At 41.9% G+C, this 20,038-nt stretch overlaps 3 protein-coding genes and 3 non-coding genes across 8 annotated transcripts; all 6 read right to left on the bottom strand.

The window, feature by feature from the left end:
* Positions 1 to 78: 78 nt before the first annotated feature.
* Positions 79 to 3,293, bottom strand: LOC146654712 (uncharacterized). The gene is made up of 3 exons (XM_085379598.1): positions 3,236 to 3,293; positions 1,672 to 2,143; positions 79 to 1,147 (listed from the first exon to the last, which is right to left on the bottom strand). Exons 1-3 carry the CDS (start codon positions 3,273 to 3,275, stop codon positions 808 to 810), a joined length of 852 nt encoding a protein of 283 aa, XP_085235724.1. The 5' UTR covers positions 3,276 to 3,293; the 3' UTR covers positions 79 to 807.
* A 3,522-nt stretch (positions 3,294 to 6,815) lies between these two features.
* Positions 6,816 to 10,890, bottom strand: kctd14 (potassium channel tetramerization domain containing 14). 3 transcript variants are annotated; one of them, XR_014907168.1, is made up of 5 exons: positions 10,732 to 10,890; positions 8,583 to 8,807; positions 8,048 to 8,182; positions 7,234 to 7,931; positions 6,816 to 7,119 (listed from the first exon to the last, which is right to left on the bottom strand). XR_014907168.1 is itself a non-coding variant. In XM_085379874.1 (4 exons), the coding sequence occupies exons 1-4, from the start codon at positions 10,783 to 10,785 to the stop codon at positions 7,620 to 7,622; spliced, it is 726 nt and encodes a 241-aa protein (XP_085236000.1). In that variant the 5' UTR covers positions 10,786 to 10,890; the 3' UTR covers positions 6,816 to 7,619. The 3 variants fall into 3 exon arrangements, 1 of the variants encoding a protein (XP_085236000.1); XR_014907169.1 differs by lacking the exon at positions 10,732 to 10,890 and adding an exon at positions 10,640 to 10,716; XM_085379874.1 differs by having other exon boundaries at positions 6,816 to 7,931.
* A 973-nt stretch (positions 10,891 to 11,863) lies between these two features.
* On the bottom strand, positions 11,864 to 18,994 carry rps3 (ribosomal protein S3). The gene is made up of 7 exons (XM_085379865.1): positions 18,839 to 18,994; positions 17,690 to 17,820; positions 16,497 to 16,590; positions 14,023 to 14,117; positions 12,879 to 13,066; positions 12,589 to 12,792; positions 11,864 to 11,950 (listed from the first exon to the last, which is right to left on the bottom strand). The coding sequence occupies exons 1-6, from the start codon at positions 18,962 to 18,964 to the stop codon at positions 12,593 to 12,595; spliced, it is 834 nt and encodes a 277-aa protein (XP_085235991.1). The 5' UTR covers positions 18,965 to 18,994; the 3' UTR covers positions 11,864 to 11,950; positions 12,589 to 12,592.
* Positions 12,107 to 12,256, bottom strand: LOC146654715 (small nucleolar RNA SNORD15). Its single transcript, XR_014907412.1, has one exon. It is a non-coding gene; the product is annotated as a small nucleolar RNA SNORD15 (small nucleolar RNA).
* On the bottom strand, positions 13,311 to 13,460 carry LOC146654716 (small nucleolar RNA SNORD15). The gene has a single exon (XR_014907413.1). It is a non-coding gene; the product is annotated as a small nucleolar RNA SNORD15 (small nucleolar RNA).
* LOC146654717 (small nucleolar RNA SNORD15) lies at positions 14,237 to 14,386 on the bottom strand. Its single transcript, XR_014907415.1, has one exon. It is a non-coding gene; the product is annotated as a small nucleolar RNA SNORD15 (small nucleolar RNA).
* Positions 18,995 to 20,038: the final 1,044 nt, after the last annotated feature.

Below are 20,038 nucleotides of genomic sequence, written 5' to 3' on the forward strand. Positions count from 1 at the left end.
ACATTTTATTCAACATACAACACCAAAACATTAAAAATGTTTAAAGTGAAATATTTTACTATAAAACATTAGCTCATTTTGAATTTGACGGCAGCAACACATCTGAGAAAAGTTGGGACAACAAAAGCTGGAAAAGTAAGTGGTACTAAAAAGCATCAACTGGAGGACATTTCACAGCTGTGTTAATTAACAACAGGTCAGTAACAGACCAGGTATAAAAAGAGAGGATGGACAGAGGTTCACCAAGCTCCAAAAAACTGTCTACAAATTGTGGAAACTTTTCAGAATAATGTTTACCAATGGGGGTCAAGATCTCTGTCTAAATAAATAAATAAATCTGGGTAAATTCCCAGATGATTAAACATGCAACTATTTTGCTGGTAATACCTGAAATCAGTAAAGAAAATCAACAGCCTATTTATGCAAGATAATTCATAATTTTATTGGGGGGTTATATTGGTTGGGTCTGATTATGCCCCTGGTCCGGCGGCTTGCACATCTGGAAATGTACCATCAGTGCTGAAAGATCTATACAGGCTTTAAAACAACGCAACATAGCAACAGATCGCATCCAGGCGACGTTTTTTACACATTTCAGCAGTAAAAACAAATCAAAAAAACCAAACAAACAAAGAACTAAAAAACAACAAGAACCTTTTTTTTTGCATACATGCAAAATATGTCATTAATAATACAATACTGCAACATAACTGTAGTAGTATTCTCTTACAGGATCCATGAGGATGTGATGATTGAAAAGGGGCCAGAGAAGTGAAAATACTACAAAAATCCTGCAGTGATGGACGGTCAGTTGATCTCGTGGAGCATGAAGGATTCTGCTGATGCTTTGGCCCTCTCGCGGTCCGACTTCCATGTGAAGAATGCCACTATGGTCACCATGATCGGGAGGGCCACACAGAGCACGATGCGGCTGATGGGCAGCTTCACCTGACACATCGCCGTGACCGAAGGATTCAGGCTGTCATCATCATTATTTTGGAACAAAAAGGCAGACCTGAAGTCCAGAAACACGGCTCTGCTGTTCTCTGTGGTGTTCACCAGACACCTCCACCTCCTGTTGTTGTCGTCCTTCTGGAGTTTTGTCACCAGAGTGATGTTGCAGCGAGTGTGGCTGGTCAGGTTGTACCTGCACAGAGGTGAAACGGACAGAGAAACATCACACAGCTGTCGTTCATCACCAGGCAGTGTTCACCTGAACATTTCTGCTTTTAGTTTTGGTCTGAGACAATAATTTAATTTGACTTACATTTTCTTTTATAATGTAAAATATAAGTTTATAATTCTGGTTGTTTTTTTTTATTCAGTCTTTATCTCATATACTCATTTTGTGTATTTTGCTGTGTGTATGTGTCTGTATTAGAACCTCATCGATCTAAATTCAGCTCAGATACTCTCGCAATTTAGATTTTTTTAATAACAGGAAATATTTTCCTCCTTAGATAAAGAATAAATAAATCTTTTACTTTTTCTCATATTTTATATTTAATGGTACTAGCTGTTTTTAAACGATTAAAATAAAAAAAAATTGTTATCTATTAAGATGATTGCAATAAAGAAAACATTTATTGCAATACAGCACAACATGTGTTATGGGTTATTTATGGTAATAGTCTTTATGATTAACAGAAATAAAATGACCTAAAAACCAACCTGCTGTTGTTGGGCAGCTTTCTCCCATCCTCATCCACCCAGCTCAGGCCGAACACGCTCTTTGAGTATGACTTGCAGCTCCCTGCGTCATAATAAGTGAAGAAGATGCAGGTCAGGGAGAGGATTCCTCCAGGCTGGAGGTCAGTGAAGGTGGAGAAAGACGAGATTGTGAGGAGGGAGAGGTAAACGTCAGTGACAGGCTGGTCGTTCCTCAGGCAGACGTAGGATCCAGCGTCCCGCACCCTGAGGTTGCGGAGGCTGATGGAGCAGTTGGATGTGAAGGTCATACGGCTGGATTTGTCTGAATCGGCCATCACCTTCCCATTGACGACCTCATGGACGAACCGCACGTCCGTGCCTTTGTTAAAGAAGGTCCAGGAGATGGCGGAGCAGTCTGAGGACACCATGCATGGAAGAAGAGCGTCTCCTCCAACTGTGCTGTACACAAACACGTCCTTTTTGCACCTCGCACCTGTCAACAAGAGATTTTTTATTTAAACAAATCTGATAAAACCTTTATGAAAGACATGAAAGATCTAAAAGGAGCAATTTAGTATGCAGTAATATTCAAACATCTGTGCTCTTTAATATTTTCTTACAGTACAGTCCAACTTTGTAGTCTGTAATTTTCATTTTAAGGAAAAAAAAAAGCAGTTTAAAGAAAGACTTTCCCTGCTTGTGCTGTTTGCACATTTTTAAGACTTAAAGACTAAAAGGTCAGAGAGCTCCCTGCATGAGGCCAACATGACAAAAGGTCGAGGACCAAATTGCATACCAACGATTTTCCCCTGTGTCTATAATCACCTTTATACAGTCAGCCGCCCTGTTGAATGTATTTGAAATGAGAGATTAAAAAAAAATTATATATGACAAAAAAACAAAGAGGGAAAACACAACCCCCCCAAAAAAGCCAATAAATTGTTCGGCTACAGTTCAGAACTACAGATCTGCATCAAACATTAGGAACAGACATGGAAACCTAAAAGTCAGAGTTGTAAATAGGATAACAAATAACAGTGAATAAAATGACATTTTTAATCTTTTAAATGTAAATTTTAATTAAGTTACAGACTAAAAGTTCCCTCCACGTGTGAGTCTCTCGAAATGTTTTAATGTTAATGTTTGAAGTTTTTAATTTGAATTTTATTTTCATGAGAAAATTAAGACAATTTCTCACTTTCTCACAAGTTGGGAGACTTTTTCACCTCCTGTAGATTTTTCATGCAAATCTATTTGTGAGTAAACCTGCAAACAATCAAACACATCCAACCAGTCACACAAAACCCTGTGTGGAGATAAAAGCTTTGCCTTCGTGAGGTCTGTGTTTCAGATTTCATTTTTAATCACAATCAGTTCTGAATATTAAAACGATTGGATAAATGGATCCTAAAAAAAAGATTAGATAAAAAAGTAAAAGTAATTCAAGTGAAGCAAAACTTCTTTCTGTGTGTCTTCATCAGACACGTGATCATTTACATTTAAAAGAGCTTTTAAATAATACAAATCTCAAAAAAAGGAGAAACCTCTGTAGCTAAGAATCAAACCAACAACAAACAATCTGTACCTGTCAGGAGAAGACTGGTGAGCAGCAGGACTCTCATCATGTTTGTGATTTCAACACTGGAGCGCGTTTTGTTCTCGTCGCTGCTGCCTCAGCTCTTTCTAGACTGCCGCCTTCATTTCCTGTGTTACCCCAAACAAAACAGGACACTCACATCAGCCTTCAGCCTCACTGATACGAGCCTCACAGGTATTCAGCACGACGTGTTAAATGTTTTTCATCACAAACACATTCAGTAAAATGTGTTTATGTGTGAAAGCTCATTTCTGTGCTTATAACAAGCAGCTTTTTCCATTTCTTTAAACCACATCATAGCTCCTGCTGTCCCTGCCCATCAGACCTGTGTTGCTTCTGCATTTTACTCCAAACTGCAAACATACATATTTGGATACCATGTGAAAGGATTTTCACAGTACCTTGTATGTTTTTAAGAGAATAAAATCTAAAATACTGTTACATACACTGGATACAGCTGTAGTGACACAGGCCTAGACTGGACAGCAACTCCCTGGTAATCTCCAGTAACCAGGGAAAAATGATGAGTAGTTGCAGGAGGTTGGTGGCTGTCTCAGTTACAAACAGGGTGCCACACCCAAAACTTCCTAGTGATCGTTTCACTTAGTGGCAGATTGCTGCGGCTATGCATTTGCAGTGTAGACGCAGATTTGTCCACGAACAACTTCAAAGTACAAGTTGTGCCTCACTGCCAAATCAACATGATTCAAGGGTGTCTGTTTCCAGTTTGTGCTGCAGTCACAGACTCGCTGCAGAGTGGCCTGTAGTCGGTGACTGTTTGCAGACAAGTCAGCGTCTTCCATACAAACTATGGGTGACTGTAGAAACCTGCAGTGCAAAGCTGTTCCAAAAAGGCTTTCGGTGCAGCAGCGTGCAGTAAAGCGTTTTACAAGGAGTTTTACTCAATGACAACAACCACCTGGTGCTTACTGGTGGGTCACTGACTGGTCTGCAGACCTGCATGAATTAAGCTTTAGCATTTGACGTCACAGCAGTCTCCAGCAACCAGTCACATCCAGTTAGGATACTCATTTTTCCCTGATGACCGGTGGTTGTTAGGTGGTCACTAATCAATTTTTAGGAGCCAGACTGGCGTCACTAAACTGGACCTCTCCACCATGTTTATGGTGCTGGTTCATTCTGGAGCATTTTAATAGAATTATCTGACACATAATTTGGTTTCCTGTGAGACACAAATCATCCCAGACGTTTGTCTGCTTGAATCTTTTTTTATGGTTTTATTTATATCTTATTATGTCGTATTTTTATTATTTTGTTTGGTTTCAATGTAAGGCACTTTGTGTCAGCTGTAGTTGTTTTAAAGTGCTTTATAATCAAAGGTGGACGGACGGTGGACTGTAACTCAAATTCTCTGCAGGGTCTGTGTGGTCACAAAAAACAGGTAGGAACGCAAAAGAGCACAAGGATCCTTATACTGAAAACCCAGCTGGGTCTTTGCACTCAAAGCTTCCATCTCAACATTGAAAAACTAACATGTCAGAAGGCAAAATGCAAACACTGAAGCTTCAGATGCACAGGCCAGACCAGTGGGTGATACAGCAGCTGTGTTCATCTCTTTTACAGTGTGTGGTTTCAGTCAGTGGTTTTCAAACTTCTTCTGATATTTTCCACTTTAGACATCCAAAGTTTTAGTGAAATAAACGCCAACACAATAACATAATTCTAAATAATTGATCTTTATATTGATATTCATTTTTAATTTAGATTTGCTCAGTTCATTCCTGCTACTGGTGCCTGCCTGAAGGTGCCTGACCTGTGGCTTTAAAGCAAGATTAGAGGACTTGTTAACTGCACTCTTATGCTTTGCTCAAATGATCCAGTCAAACAGTGCTGCTGGGCTGATCACAGGTGGCACAGTTTTGTGAAACAGCAAAGAATAAAAAGATGTCTGCTCACGCTCAGAGCTGAGTAACGGCGTTTGTGTTAAACACAAACAAAAACGTTGTTTTTTGAGTTTTTTGAATTGTCACTTAGCAGCATCACTTTTCTTATAATGAGATCCAGGGTGTGAAATCTTGTGCAATATTTCATCCTCAGGGGCTTTTGTGAGGAAGTGCAATTGTGTCATTGTGGTGAAAATACTGTATGCTACGTGTCCACCCCTCCTCTTTCTTTGAACAAGGGAAGAAATCGTGCTTTGACCTAATACCTCAGCAAACCTTTTTTCTCTTTGCGTGTCATCCTGCACTTGAGCTAAAATTCGAAGAAATTCTTCAAGAAGAGCTTGTCAGCTGCTAACATTCTGCCATCTGACTTTTCAGCGACCAAACATTCACTCATGAATTCACCAAATATTTGTGGACCAACTTAGGTATTTATAGCTGTTGGGACTTTATTAAATGCTCCCTGTCAAGCTCACTGTGTGCAGCAGTGCTACTTGTTAGTTTTGTTTTTTCTTTTGAACGTCCTTTAGATGAAAACTGAAGATTGTCTGTAATTTTATCATGTTAACAAATCTAGGTTAATGTTGTGGAAGACACACCAGCAGGACACTCATGGGCTGCTTGTGGAGACGACCCCAGATTTTTTCTTATCTGTGGCCTCCAAGCTGCACAATCGGCCCCTGTAACCGCTGTTTGTTGCCGTTTAGTCACACTCTGATCACAAAGGATGTGGTCTGACATGAGACAGCTGATGGATGCTATGCCCTGCTCTGTGGCAAACACTGCTCTGCTTTCTGTCAGGACGCTTGTTCTTTTTTTTAATGACCTTTTTAGTTCTCTTAAACTGGGTTGTGAAATGCTTGGTTGTCGTGTGTGTGACGCTCTTTTTTTCGTCACTGACTTAACTTCCCCGGCTACAGTGTATGAAGTTTTATACTAAACGACCAACCTTTGGTTAGAAAGTCTAACACAGCAACACGCTAAGGACTGATTGACCAGACAGTTAACGCCAAGGATCACTGGACATGTTGCTTTTTATGAAAGAAACCATCACTCTGGATTTGTATGAAATCATGTGGCCAAGTGACCAAATCCAAAATCTGTCTTAATTAGGCCCCTTGATCAATTTAGGTAAATAAAACCAAACACTGATTTCTCAATTAAATTGGAGAAACAAGAAACCCTTTGGTACACTTGGTCAACAAAAAAGAAAAACTGATTTTGTTTCTTTTGATCCAGTTCTACTACGGGGCTGATTTTCTGCAGGGCACGGACAAACCTGACCCGTCATAGACACTTCACAGCTGTTTGCCTTTCTAAACGTCTTTGTGTTCACTCGAAGATCATTTGTGCTGTAAATGTAGGAGACGTACGTGGCTGCTGTCCTGTGGATTGTTTTCGATCACACTACTTTTCTCTCTGTGATATTTAGGTTAGGTATTTAGGTTTGACTGAAAAAAAAGAAGAAAGAAATCTGACCAACAAAAACCGAGTTTTATTTAAATTCTTTAAATTTAAATGTCACATAACTGTTGAGTTATCATTTTCACATATTTCCAAATATTTAGGAAATATGTGAAAAACTAAATTCAGACATTTTGTTTGACTAAATGTTGTAATTGCTTTTTATTATTTGCATCAAATCGTATGCAAGAAGCTGTGTGGCTCGTGTTACAGTAACGACAGTAGGATGAGTTTCACGTGTGGACGATGCCATCTAATTAAACAAGTTACTACTGAGACCTGCGGGTGGACAAGAAGATTTAATAATAGAGTAGTTAGTGTTTGTTCAACACAGCACTGAATATGAACCAACATTTATATTTATAAGCATCTGAAATGAATTAAAAGATAGAAATCTTTGCTTGGCAGCAGGCGCTTAAACCCACAGACTGTACATAAAACATTAACATAGCCATAATGCAACATCACCCACTGATTATTCAGGTCCTGCTGTGAAGCCTTGAGCTGAACATTTATTGTTTAAATAAAAATATCAAGTTTGAAAAGGAAAAAACGGTGAGGCGTAGCTCTGACTGACAAACACAGACAGGCAGATGAAAATCACAAGGCTGCCCCAGCCTGAAGTCCTTCTGGACACTAACAGAGACAATGATTAAAACATATCATCATGTCCTAGTAAACAAGACTGAAAGCTAGAGAGTAAGACCCCAAACTCATCACTAAAGTGTCCCCTGAGGTCAGCTGGACTTCTGAAACCTGAGAAGTCGCCCCCTGCTGGCTACTAGGAAAGATGCACTTCACTCATCACAAGCAGAAGCTACAAGCCCTCTTTTTTTTTTTTTTCCATCTTTCAGGAAGTCAGTACCTTTGAAATTAATGATAGACCGATGCTTTACTGAGCCTTTGTTTTAGTGTGGCTCTATAACAAAAACATAACAAAGTGCAGTCTGTAATTTTTTTAAAGAAAGAGTATGCACGGTTTCAAGTTTTGTTCAGCCGTCTCATCACCACCAGGTGAATGTGAGTTGATAAAAGTAGTCATAGCTCCTGGACAGGAAGCTCTTCTCCACGGCGTGAGGCTGGATGCTCACCCTGTAGCCCTGGTTCTCGATGTCCATCTTTACACAGTCCAGCAGATCTTTGACCAACGGGGCGGCCTTCCACGGCCCGAACGTCACCACCGACTCCTTAGCCGCCTCCAAGCTGTTAATGGCATTATCATAGAAGCCCAAATCCTCCTCCGTCCTCAGCACGCAGATGATGATGTAGGAGTGGCGTGCGGCGATGGCCTCGGCCCTGGCGATACGAATCAGAACCTGGAGGAAAAATTCTAAATGATCATTCAAAAAGTGGAAATGTGAAGTTGCATGAATTCCAAAGTAGGAGTGTAAACTACAAACAGTCGTGGATTATTGGTGTGAGTGCAGCTCACCTCGATGTTTTCCTTGTAGTGTGGGACTCTGGAGAGGAACTGCTGCCTTCCCACCAGCTCTCCAAACAGCCGAGGAGTCTCCTCCAAGAGTTTGATCAGCGGTTTGATGTTGTAGTGGATCGCCTCCTTATGAACCTGCAGAAACACGAGTTGCAAACTTAAAATTCATTTTGGCAGCAGGGCACACCCCCTGTTTTTTAAACTGGTTTTATATTCATATCTTAAATACTTTAAAACGATTAAGAACTTCTTCGATGTAAACTTATGGCGGATGTTCATATTAAACATGGCCAAACAGTGTGAGGACAGTCCTAATAATCTTCCCTGTCTAACAGGTTTGCAGGCGCAACCAATCAGAAGAAAGCTTAATTAAAAGGAGGAGGAGTTAAAACAGTTTGTGCCAGTGGCGCCAAAGCCCAGTAAATACAAAAAAGGATTATTTTGAATTGTGAATCATCCAAAGCCAGTCTAGTAGAATCAGAAAGTAAAAATATGGAGCTTTATACGAGCAGAGCTACATCGTGATAAGTCGGACCTCCTGGATGTTCTCCTTGGGCAGCTGTTCTGATCTCAGGAACTCCAGGATGGCTCCAAAGTGTGACCCATCGCGGTCAATGAAGTAGCGTCCCTGTGTGTCAGTACGCAGTTTGGGCGGTCCGCTGAAGATCTCCGCCAGCTTGGAGTCGGAGTGCTTCCTGAGCGTGCTCAGAGTGGTGGTGTACAGGTGACCCCCGACATTTAACTGCACAACATGAAAGTTCTGAGGAAAAAGACGATATTTAGGTTTCTGCAGAGTGCACCAAATGACTGCAGGAACAGTTACAGTATTTAAACACTGGGCTTATGTGCAGCCTCATGCTCAAATACAGACGATTATAAATCAAAAGTTTAAGCAGCTTTTATCTTATTATTGTGAGTCAAAGTCATACATAACCAATAATAGATCAATTTAGTTTGCAAAATCTGCAACACAACTAATTAGTCTTAAAATTAATCATATTTATTAGAAGTGTTTGCATTTGAAGGAGGGTTCTAAGACATCTCCTGTGGATGATCCATATTCATCTTGTAGTTTTCCCTCCCCTTGTCTCGATGGAGCGTGCTCATTTTACTTTACATACAGTTTGAATGTTGATCATTCCTGACAACAAGGATTTTCACTTGAGTTTAAAGAGTATTTTCTGCACATAGAGAAAGCTAAATAAATACCTGAATGCACAGACTGTGTGTAGCTCTGCAAGGCTGTCAGGCAGCATGAATCACCCACTTAATGATTTGCACAGGTAGATAAGACTGCATTCCTTCATGGTCTGTCAACACTGAAGCAGCCTGTCAGGGCGGCCTCACAGGACTAACATTAAAATTATGGATAACGCCTTTCACATGTTTATTTGTTTATTATATATTCATTTAAAAAATATAAAATTAATGAAAACAGTGTAGATTTGAAATATATTGTAGTTTTTACCTGATGCCACTAAATTCAGAGGAAGGATTCACATATAAAAATTTCAGATTTCAACAGATTTTACAAAGATTATACAAAAAAAAAAAAAAACCAAAAAAAAACAATCACCATGTACAAAAACATTGTCTCTTAACATTTTGCTGTTGTTTGTTTTCTTTAAATTATTTTAATTGTGCCACATAATATGCTTAAAAGTCCCATGTTACTATGGTTCATGAGCGCGGACATTTAGCCTGCATGTAAGCTCTTTGAGTACAAATAAACACCTATTTTATTATCACATGATCATAAAAGACAGGAAAATGCAGAAAATAGATGCATGGACATGCAGACATGTTAGATCAGCCCTACAGGCTCACCGCTGTGAGCCGGGACATACCCACAGTGTAAACAGCTTCAGCTGTAAAATGCTGCTTACCCAGCGATGCGTCACTTTTTACTCTCTTACCTGTGATACTTACACTACATTTCTCTGATACTGTACTCTAATTTGAGAAAAACTGGAAGGAAACATGCGCACCACACTTTAAATATTATAAAGAAGCGTTAAAACCAAACCAATGCACAGAGACAACATTTCATGGTCTTAAGCATCTAAATTAAAAATATTCTCTGGAAATATTCTCATTCCTGACTGCAGTATTCACAAACATTGCCTCTATAATTGGATGATTAGTGGCTGTTTTATGACCGAGCTGTGGCTGTAACAGTGCACTGCTTTGTATCAGCGCCTCATTTGCCCGTAAAGGAACCGACCGTAGCTGCCAATGAATGACAGCATTTTCCTTGTTCCTCAAGTAAAGTACTACATATACTGCTAAACTGAAAGTACAGCAATACTTCAGTAAGTCGGTGAAATCCCACCGCTCACTGCGTCGGCTCCACCTTTACATGCACAGAGAAGTTAAACGGTGTTCCCATTAATCCTAAAACGGCAGGAAAGGTTTTGGGAACATTTGAGACGAAACTTCCTCGAAGTTGGAAGTTTGATTCCTGTGAACCAGAGCGCCCTTTAACGCGTCTCTGGAAAACTGTTAGAGATTAAAATGCCGTGAAACAGCAGCACAGCAAACATCTGCCCTGTTTCACTTTGGAAAAAGTTATAATTTGTTGTCTGGCTACACCTGCATCCACCTGTTCAGCCCCCGAGCAGGTGGAGGATTTCCTTCAGCTCCACCAAACTTCCAAACGATCGCACCGAGGGCTGCAGTCTTACCGGAGCCGCGGACGAAGGCGGTTTTTCTGTTGATTTGTAGTCCGGCAGACTCATCGTGTCTTCAGCGGTGGTCCGGGTGGGAGCTGGGAGTTCACCTGTTACATTTTTCTACAGGTAGCAACCAGGGGGCGTGGCCTAACCCGGACCTTCTTTAGTGCCGAGAAGATGGATCACTCGGCTGCAACACGATTCCCTTTCTTATCAAACTTTTTAATTTACCCTGAAACGGGGAAAGCGCGCATGCGCAGACTGATAACCGTTTATTTATACTCGTATATTTCTAAAATATATTTATTCAGTGTAAAGTTGTATGGATGGTGTGATATATTCACATTTACTGTAGGCTGCCACACTTACGTCACACGTGACGTTTGTTGCACCCGAAAATGGAGCAGTGACACATCTTTCCTTCTGACGTCACCCTAAAGGGGCATTTCACTCAGCTTACTCACTTTTCTCGTTAAACACTCCGTGAAGCTGTGAACATCAGTCTTGTACTCATTGGTTTCCACACTGACGCAGTTCTCTTTTCAATCAGTCATTGACACACAAAACAAAAGTCCTGATTTATTTACTTTCAAGGTGAGTATCAATTTCACCTTAATTCATATTTCTTACCTGGTGGTTCGTGTCCCACCAGCGGGGCCAGCACCACAGTTTGACAACCAGCTGTGCATTAAATGCAAAACTTAAAGCTGAAACGCATTTTAAAACCAACAATCTGCATGTACAATGTCCAAATTTTGAAGCTTACTTTACGTGTAAATTCCATCTTCCACCCACCAGGGGGCGCCATAGCAACTTTTAGATTTTCACTATTTTGAATAGAATATTAGATTTCACATCCTGTGTCCTCCACGGGGACATTACTTTGACTTTTCTCTACCATATACTTTCTTTATGCCCAACACTGGTTTCATACTTCAGCAGTGACTCTGCATTCTGCTGTGAAATAAACCTGCTGCTCCCACACACCAGGAAAAAACCATTACATTGTGTTTAAGAGGTCGGCTCATAATCTTCTGAGCACTTTGGCATGTTTTGAAGATGAGCTGGTTGGGAAAATTGTAAACTTTTCCCTCAGTTTTCCCACTCCACATGAAACCTACAGGCAGTTAAATAAATCCACTCATTGTTTTAAGTGTATTTTCCAAATTTTATTGTTTTTGTACACAAAAATCAAAGGGCCTTGCTTCCATCTGGTGCGACGACTGAAAACCTGCAAAGAGAAAAAAAAAAGAGAATTAAACCCAGTTTCAGAAATCAGTAAACTGAATCCTGAGCTCAAATTGTTGACCTCAGTTTCTCTGAGTTCCTAAAAGACTGTTTTTGGTGTCCTGTAAAAGTGTCACGGTTCGTGTTTGTGAGCTGAAACCCTTCTCAGACAAATGCCTCGATGTCTTCAACTGAAAAGAACCCCCTGCTCTGAGGAACCGGAGCAGAACCACAGAACGTGATTCTGAACCAGCGACCAGCAGAACCAGAATGAGTCCTGTTCCGACTCGTCATCGTATCATCACCGAAGGGAGCCGTGTGAGACCGTCCAACACCACAGTCTGTGTTAAATCACTGGATCCAGATTATTTTGCGATATATTATCAGGACAGCAACAGTGTCACCCGAACGTATCCGAATGGCTAAAATGTCATAATTTAAACCTGTTGAAGCTCCACTGTAGCAAACAGAACATATCTACTTATCAGAATTCACAGGAACCTCCAATTTTACTGCAGAAGAACTAAAAAACTAATTTATTTTTTGTGTTTTCTCTCTTAGGTTAGCAGCAGGACAGGATCTATCATTAGTATACAGCCTTGTGAAGGCCCTGCAGCAGTCAAATAAAACCCTGTCTCTTACCCTCTTATGCAGTGGGTACAGGTGCTCCCTGGGGCATGACGGGCACCTCTGGCTTGGCCCCCTTCTGCTCAGACATTGGTGTGGTGGGCAGGGTCTCCTCCTTGGGCTCCACAATGCTGACGTGGTCGGGCAGGGGCTTCTTGGGGCCGATCTTACCGCTGGGGTCCCAGGGCAGCATGATCTTCACCTTGATGCCCAGCACACCTGAGAGTATTAAATAAACACATCAGTGCCACCAAAACAACGCGATGGCAGTTTGATTTGGCTGCATGTGGTCGAGCTGCACTCACCCTGCCTCAGCAGGACGTGGCGGACGGCTGTGTCGACGTAGTAGTTGACGGGGTCTCCGCTGTGGATCATCAGACCGTCCACAAACTTCATGGACTTGGCCCTCTGACCCCTCAGCTTGCCGGACACGACGACTTCGCAGCCCTTGGCGCCACTCTCCATGATGAACCTCAGAACGCCATAGCAAGCCCTGAAAAAGCAGAGTGATAAAACAGTGTTAGCGGCTAATCGATCAGTGGATCCAAAGTACTGCAAGATTCTCTCAGGAAACTTTCACTGTGACTGAAATGATTCTGGTTGGTCGACTTCATAAAAAACATCAATTTTCTACATGGTGGGTTCAGCTGGAGGTCTTCAGGTTTTAAATCGGTAAAACATGCCACGAGGAGGAGACGCCTCCTTCATCAGTGAGCTTCATTAAAGCGTGCTTTGACCCTTCTCAGACAAATGCCTCAATGTCTTCACCTGGAAAGGACCCCCTGCTCTGAGGAACCGGAGCAGAACCACAGAACGTGATTCTGAACCAGCGACCAGCAGAACCAGGATGAGTCCTGTTCTGACTCGTCATCGTATCATCACCGAAGGGACAGAAGCTGACACACAGAACACAGGCTTCACCCTCAAAGTACACATGAGGTTTTTTATGACAGGGTGTTTCCTACTGACCATAATTTAACCTCTGTCAGCATTTTTAATGTTTACTCTTCTAGATTACGATCAAATTTCATACTTTGGGTCGGGTCCAACATACTAAGAGATGTGCCACGAGCAGAATACACTCATAAATAATTGACTTGAGAAAAACATCCAAACATTAAACTGTGTGCAGAGATGTATTTAGAGCTTAAGATGTCATGTTAGGACGCATAACGTTAAGAAACGTTTAATAAATTATCTTTGTGTTAAAGGACAAAACACAATACACAGACGATTATAATAGTGAAACTAAAGTTAATATTCATTCATTCACAAGATTGTGTTGATGTAAAGAGCTTATGTGTAAACGTACATTACTTATTACTCAATGGCAGAAAACATTTCTAAGGTGGAAGTTAACCCTGTGGAGTCATTAACTGTTTAAATCACACCAGTCTGATGAAATTTGTAACAAAAATTATTTAGTTAAATTAAAGAAATCCAGCTCACCTGCGCACAGCCAGGCCTCCCAGCAGTTTGTAGCGCAGAGACTCAGCCTGAGCGATGGCACACAGACCACGAGTGGCAACTTTCTCAGCATACAGCTAAAAGAAAGAGGAAGGACATTTCAGTATTACAGACAAACACCGGGATCAAACCAGCACGTGTAACGATGGACTGCAGGTTTCCTGCACCGTCTACAGCACAGTCCTGATGCCTCGACCCTTCTCAGACAAATGCCTCTGTGTCTTCACATGGAAAGGACTTCCTGCTCTGAGGTGCTGGAGCAGAACCACAGAACGTGGATCTGAACCAGCGACCAGCAGAGCGAGACTGAGTCCTGCTCCGTCTCGTCATCGTATCATCACTGAAGGGAAATCTGACTGTCTAACATCAGAAGCCTTTGCACTTTACTCACTGGGTTTCCTACCAGGATGAGATTACTGTAAACTGCTGTTGGCAAAGTGTTAATATTGTAAACAAACGACCTCTAAACAGTTTAAAATTCCATATTTTTACATTTTTGCAGCCAAATGCATTTATTTTTCAAACTCTGAAACCTTCAAACATTTGTTCAGATACACCTCACCACTGACGAATTACTTTCCGTACTAAAAACCATCCAACAGTGAGCTTAAAACACCGATTAGTCTTACGCATTTATAGCGAAAGGCTGGCTTCCGGTGACGGACCGTCCCTGGCATGCTCATGGAAATGTAGTTCTTTGAGCAGATATTCATTTTCAAAAAACGAGCACAAGACTGCAAAATAAATACAATTCAGGGGGTCAACCCGGAGGTCGATGTAACTGGCAAAACAATCTGGGGGCCGACCACAAGGTCAGCGATGGTGGCGAGGCTTGGCAGGGCCAGATGTCGCAAAGTCCTCTGGCTGAGACGTGGCTGGACCTAGTGGCATGGACGTCGCAGGGAGCTGGGAGGGCTCGGCTGGGTCCCCAGCTGGCGGGGAAGTGGAGATCATGGCCATGACAAAGTACTCTGTCTCCTTCGGTCAATAGTCCAAGAATCCTTGGTCGAATGCCAAATTCAAAAATATTGTCAAAGAAATGCTGCTGGGTCATCATGGACCTGACCATGATGACCCAGCAGCATTTCTGTCACAGCTGGGAAGGCTGGTGCTTGGTGTGGGTCCAAATGCAGACACTTGAAGGCGTGGTGTGTTAGACAAAAGACGCGTCGCTTATTGTGACTGAATAAAAAAAACGTACCAAGCACTCAAAACAAAAGGAAGAAGGAAACTAGAACAATACTGATGATAACTAAACTGGCAGGAACTAAATTACTACACGCGGAAGACAAAGAACATGGAAACCTAGACGTGACAATCAACAACCTGGAAATATGGAAAACATGGAAAGAGGCACCAGCCTTGCTGCTCAGAGCCATGTTAGCCAGCCAAATGAAGCAGTCGCAGCACAGACAGGATCCGGACTCATCCGCTCAGTATTGAACCCAGACAGGCACAAATTACACCCCATCCAGTGTGAGCCCATTTTTAAAGGCTTCCACATGTTTGTGAGTAAAACGGGGATAAAACAGTGCTGACCTTCTTTCAGATTTGCACCGCCATCTTCCAACGGGCCTTAGACAGGAAAGGACCAGCAGAGGATGCGGAAATGGATTTATAGATATAGCTGGTTGCCGGTGACGGTCTGTCCCTGGCATGGTCACGGAAACGTAGTTCTCTGAGCAGATGCGACGAGCATGATTTTGCGGGTTCATTACCAAAGCAATTTTCCAAAAACCACCAGATTTATTTATGTGTTCATCTTCAATCATGGAAATATAAATCAGAACAAAACACACCAAACTTCAGGAGGTAGACAGGTCCACTCCCTCACATTATAAAGGCAGAGCAGGTGAAATCTGCAGCAGTGACACTAATTATATTTTTTATTAATTTATTTATATTTTTATTCCTCCACAGTTGGTGCAGCATCCACAATTTCACTGTACATGACCAATGACAATAAAAGGCTGTTCTGTCCCATTTTATTCTATAATTAATATAAATAATAACAATAATAAGAAACTTTAAGTTACTTTATGAGTTACAAATATGTTTTTGTAGTCTGTTGCTTTTTATTACTTGAAAGTTTTAGGAATAAAGATTTGAACTAAAGTAGTAAATGTTAGGACGAGTCCTGCTCCGTCTCATCACCTGACCGTTTAAAATCAGAAGCCTTTGCACTTTACTCACTGGGTTCCTACTAGGATGATATTATTGTCAAGTGCTGTTGGCAAAGTATTAATATTTTAAACCAAAAAAAAAAAAGGACTTAAAAAAATAATTTCAAATTCCATATGTTTACATTTTTGTGGCAAACCAGCAATTTCACCCCCCTCCCCCCCAAACCTTTAGATATTTGTTCCGATATGTCTCCACTGAGGGATTATTTAATACTAAAATACATCCGACAGTGAGCTTAAAACACTTCTTAGTCTTATTTCTTGGTTTCCTACCTCCACGCTGCCCTCGGGGAAGCCAAACCTCTTCTGGACCACAGCGGTCAGCTCTCTGATCCGACGACCCTTCTCTCCAAGAACATTCTGGGTCCTAAAGATGGTGAGATGATTAGAGTTAAACCACATGGGTAAAAATAACAAAACAAAACCCAGATCTTTACAAACACCGGCACAAAGCTGAGACAACATAGAGCTACACAGCTGAAGTAGTTATCTCTTTAGATAAGCACACCGAGTTTACATGGAAGGAAGATGAGCTATATAAACAAAACTGACACTGGATGTAATTTTACCAGTGATCTTAATGCCTATTTAAAAACCAACATTTGCATTATTAAAAGGAAATGATCAGGACTGACTTCTAGGATGTCTTTTAATGTAAGCTTTTATTTTCTCGAGCTTAAAATATGTTTGTCTTTAAAAATGGCCAAAAATAGCAAATGCTCAGACCACTGTTAACACACTGTGTCTTACAAATGGACCAACAGTGTTTACATGCATATGCGCACTGCCAAAGTAATGGCATATCCACTTTACAGTAGAGACTCATTTTAAGCTTCTATACTTGTTTAGTTTCTAAACTCAAAATCTTCTGGAGCGGTAACAACTTCTTGGATTGGGACTCATCACCCCTTTCCCATTAGCAGTTTGCAGGGTTTTCCATTAGGTTCATAGTACCTGTTACTTTTTTAGTACCTACTCGGCCGGGGTTCCAAACAGGTACTAAAATGTGACGTCCTCTGACTGCGTGCCACCAATTGGCTAATCAATAGCGTCAACTGAAGCATCAGAGCGTCTTGTTTTTTAAACTTGGGAACGAAAGAAATGGCTACAAAAACAACTGTGTTCCCACGAGTGCAACGAGATGCAACAGACCGAGCAGCAGGTATAGATTCGCTTCAACATCCACCTTTGCTGTAGCGTTCATGTGACATTAATTGCGTTGTGCTACATTGAGAGGCATTGCTATGACAGCAAGCAAGCATACAAGTCGATCGGTGGCGAGTCGACCCGAGTAGCTACTAATGAAAAAGGGGCGATGGGCAAGCAACCTAGCCGTGGATCAGAACCAGCGACCAGCAGAGCCAGACTGAGTCCTGCTCCGTCTCATCACTGGAGGAACACCTGACCATTTAAAATCAGAAGCCTTTGCACTTTACTCACTGGGTTCCTACTAGCCGACTGCTCACCTTGTGGCCAGGATGATGATCTCAGTCCTGGTTGGAGTCACGCGCACCTCCACACCGGAGTAACCATCCTCGGCAAGCTCACGAGTCAGGAACTCATTCAGCTCGGCCTTGAAGATACCGTCTGCGACGAACTGTGGACAGAGAACAGTTAAGCTTTATGTTTATGAAACACTCAAACATCCAGCACCAAGCAGACTTTCTGCCAGCATCTACAGGCTGCACAGACTCACACACCAACTGCCAATGCATCCTTCAAGTGCTGCAACAGGTACAACACTGATGCATCTGCTGCGGCCCCGAAACACACAGATAATAAAATACAGCTACAGAAAATCAATGAATGGGTTTGACCCTTTAAAACGGGCTAACTTGAAGCTAACACACTGCTCACACTTATTTAAAACATGTAAAGGATAATTTAAAGTTCCTAACTACCCATGATGGCATTCAAACCACAGCAGGATTCACTTCTACAGAGAGCACAGTCACATTCAGAGTGAGTGCTGAAGACAAAACGAGCAGAATCTCATCGCGCTGCAGTTTTTAAACAGGCTGTATTTGTATCACCCGCTTACTTCAGCTTGCCTGGCTTCAGTGCTTAAACGCAGGCTGCCACATGTCTCGTGCTTTACTGTGAAATTCCTCCCAATTCCAAATTAATGTCCTTGAACGATTCACTGAAATGAACCCCGTGCTGACTCCACATTTAACCCGAACAGTTCTAACTGTACATTAACCACATTTCTCAGTGAATTAGTAGCATTAAGGAGGCAGTTTGTGTCTCTGGCTCTATATTAATACGGCTGCGAAGCTAACACCTCCGAAAACCTGGACTCAGACACAAACAACCTTTAAATGAGAGTTCAGCTAAGTCTTTTCGCATATTAGGATTTAAAGCGGGCATTAAAGTCGTGTTTAAGTCAGACACTTCAACCAGTGTGTAACTGTGCCCGGCCTCGGTGCTCAGAGCCATGTTAGCTAGCCAAATGAGGAGGTCACAGCGCAGACAGCATCTGGATTCATCCGCTCAGGATTCAACCCAAGCGGGCACATCTGATACCAGGACGGCCACCAAATGACCATATCAAATCCAGCGTGAGTCCATTTTTAAACAAATGCAACGTGTTTGTGAGTAAAACGGGGGCTAACCTTCCTCTTCTTGGAGATTTGCACCGCCATCTTCCAATGGGCCGTAGACAGGAAAGGACCCGCACAGGATGCGGAAATGGATTTATAGCTAAAAGCTGACTTCCGGTGACGGTCCGTCCCTGGCATGCTCGGGGAAATGTAGTTCTTTGAGCAGATGCGATGAGCATGAGTTTGTGTGTTTCTTATGTTTATTACCAAAGGAATTTACACGGCGATATAAATCGGGTCGACGGCACTGATGGAACACTTATAAAGGCCGACAGCGAGGCCAGCGAGGGCGGCCACGTGAGCTTAAAATACGAATTATTTGTATGTTTTTGTTTCCTACCACCACGCTGTCTTCGGGGAACCTCCTCTTGACCTCAGCGATCAGCTGTCTGATCCGACTACCCTTGTCTCCAAGAACAGTCTTCATCCTAAAGATGGTGAGACGGTTAGGCTTAAACTACATGGTTATAAAAAAAAAAAGACAAAATATTTTTAATCTTTCCACACACAGACACAAAGCTGAGACGACATAGAGCTACACAGTTGAAGTTTCTCTTAAACTAACATTGGCATCTACCAAAGGGAAATGATCAGGACTGATTTCTATGATGCCCTTTAATGTATGCTCTCTTTTGTCAAGCTTAAAATATGTTTGTCTTTAAAAATGGCCAAAAATAACAAATGCACAGACCACTGTTAACACACACTCTGTGTCTTACAAATGGACCAACAGTGTTTACATGCGTACTCGCCCTGCCAAAGTAATGGCATATCCACTTTACAGCAGAGACTCATTGTAAGCTTCCATACTTGTTTAGTTTCTAAACACTCAATCCGATCTTCTGGAGATGTAACAACTTCTTTAATTCTGAGTTGTTACTTTTTGGCAACCTAGCCGACTGCTCACCTTGTGGCCAGGATGATGATCTCAGTCCCGATTAAAGTCACACGCACCTCCACACCGGCATGACCATCCTTAGAAAGCTCATGAGTCAGGAACTCTTTTAGCTCAGCCCCTTTAATACCCTCTGCGACGAACTGCAGAGAGAGCAGGTCAGCTTTATGTTTATGTCACACGCTCAAACATCCAGCACCAAGCAGACTTTCTGCAAGCATCTACAGGCTGCACTGACTCAGACACCAACTGCCAATGCGTCCTCCAAGTGCTGCAACAAGTACTACACACTGATAAATCTGCTGTGGCCCTGAAAC

Source organism: Rhamphochromis longiceps, linkage group LG14, assembly GCF_057381845.1.
Source record: "Rhamphochromis longiceps isolate RC_006_pf linkage group LG14, R_longiceps_female_GT1.1, whole genome shotgun sequence".
NCBI classification, from domain to species: domain Eukaryota; kingdom Metazoa; phylum Chordata; class Actinopteri; order Cichliformes; family Cichlidae; genus Rhamphochromis; species Rhamphochromis longiceps.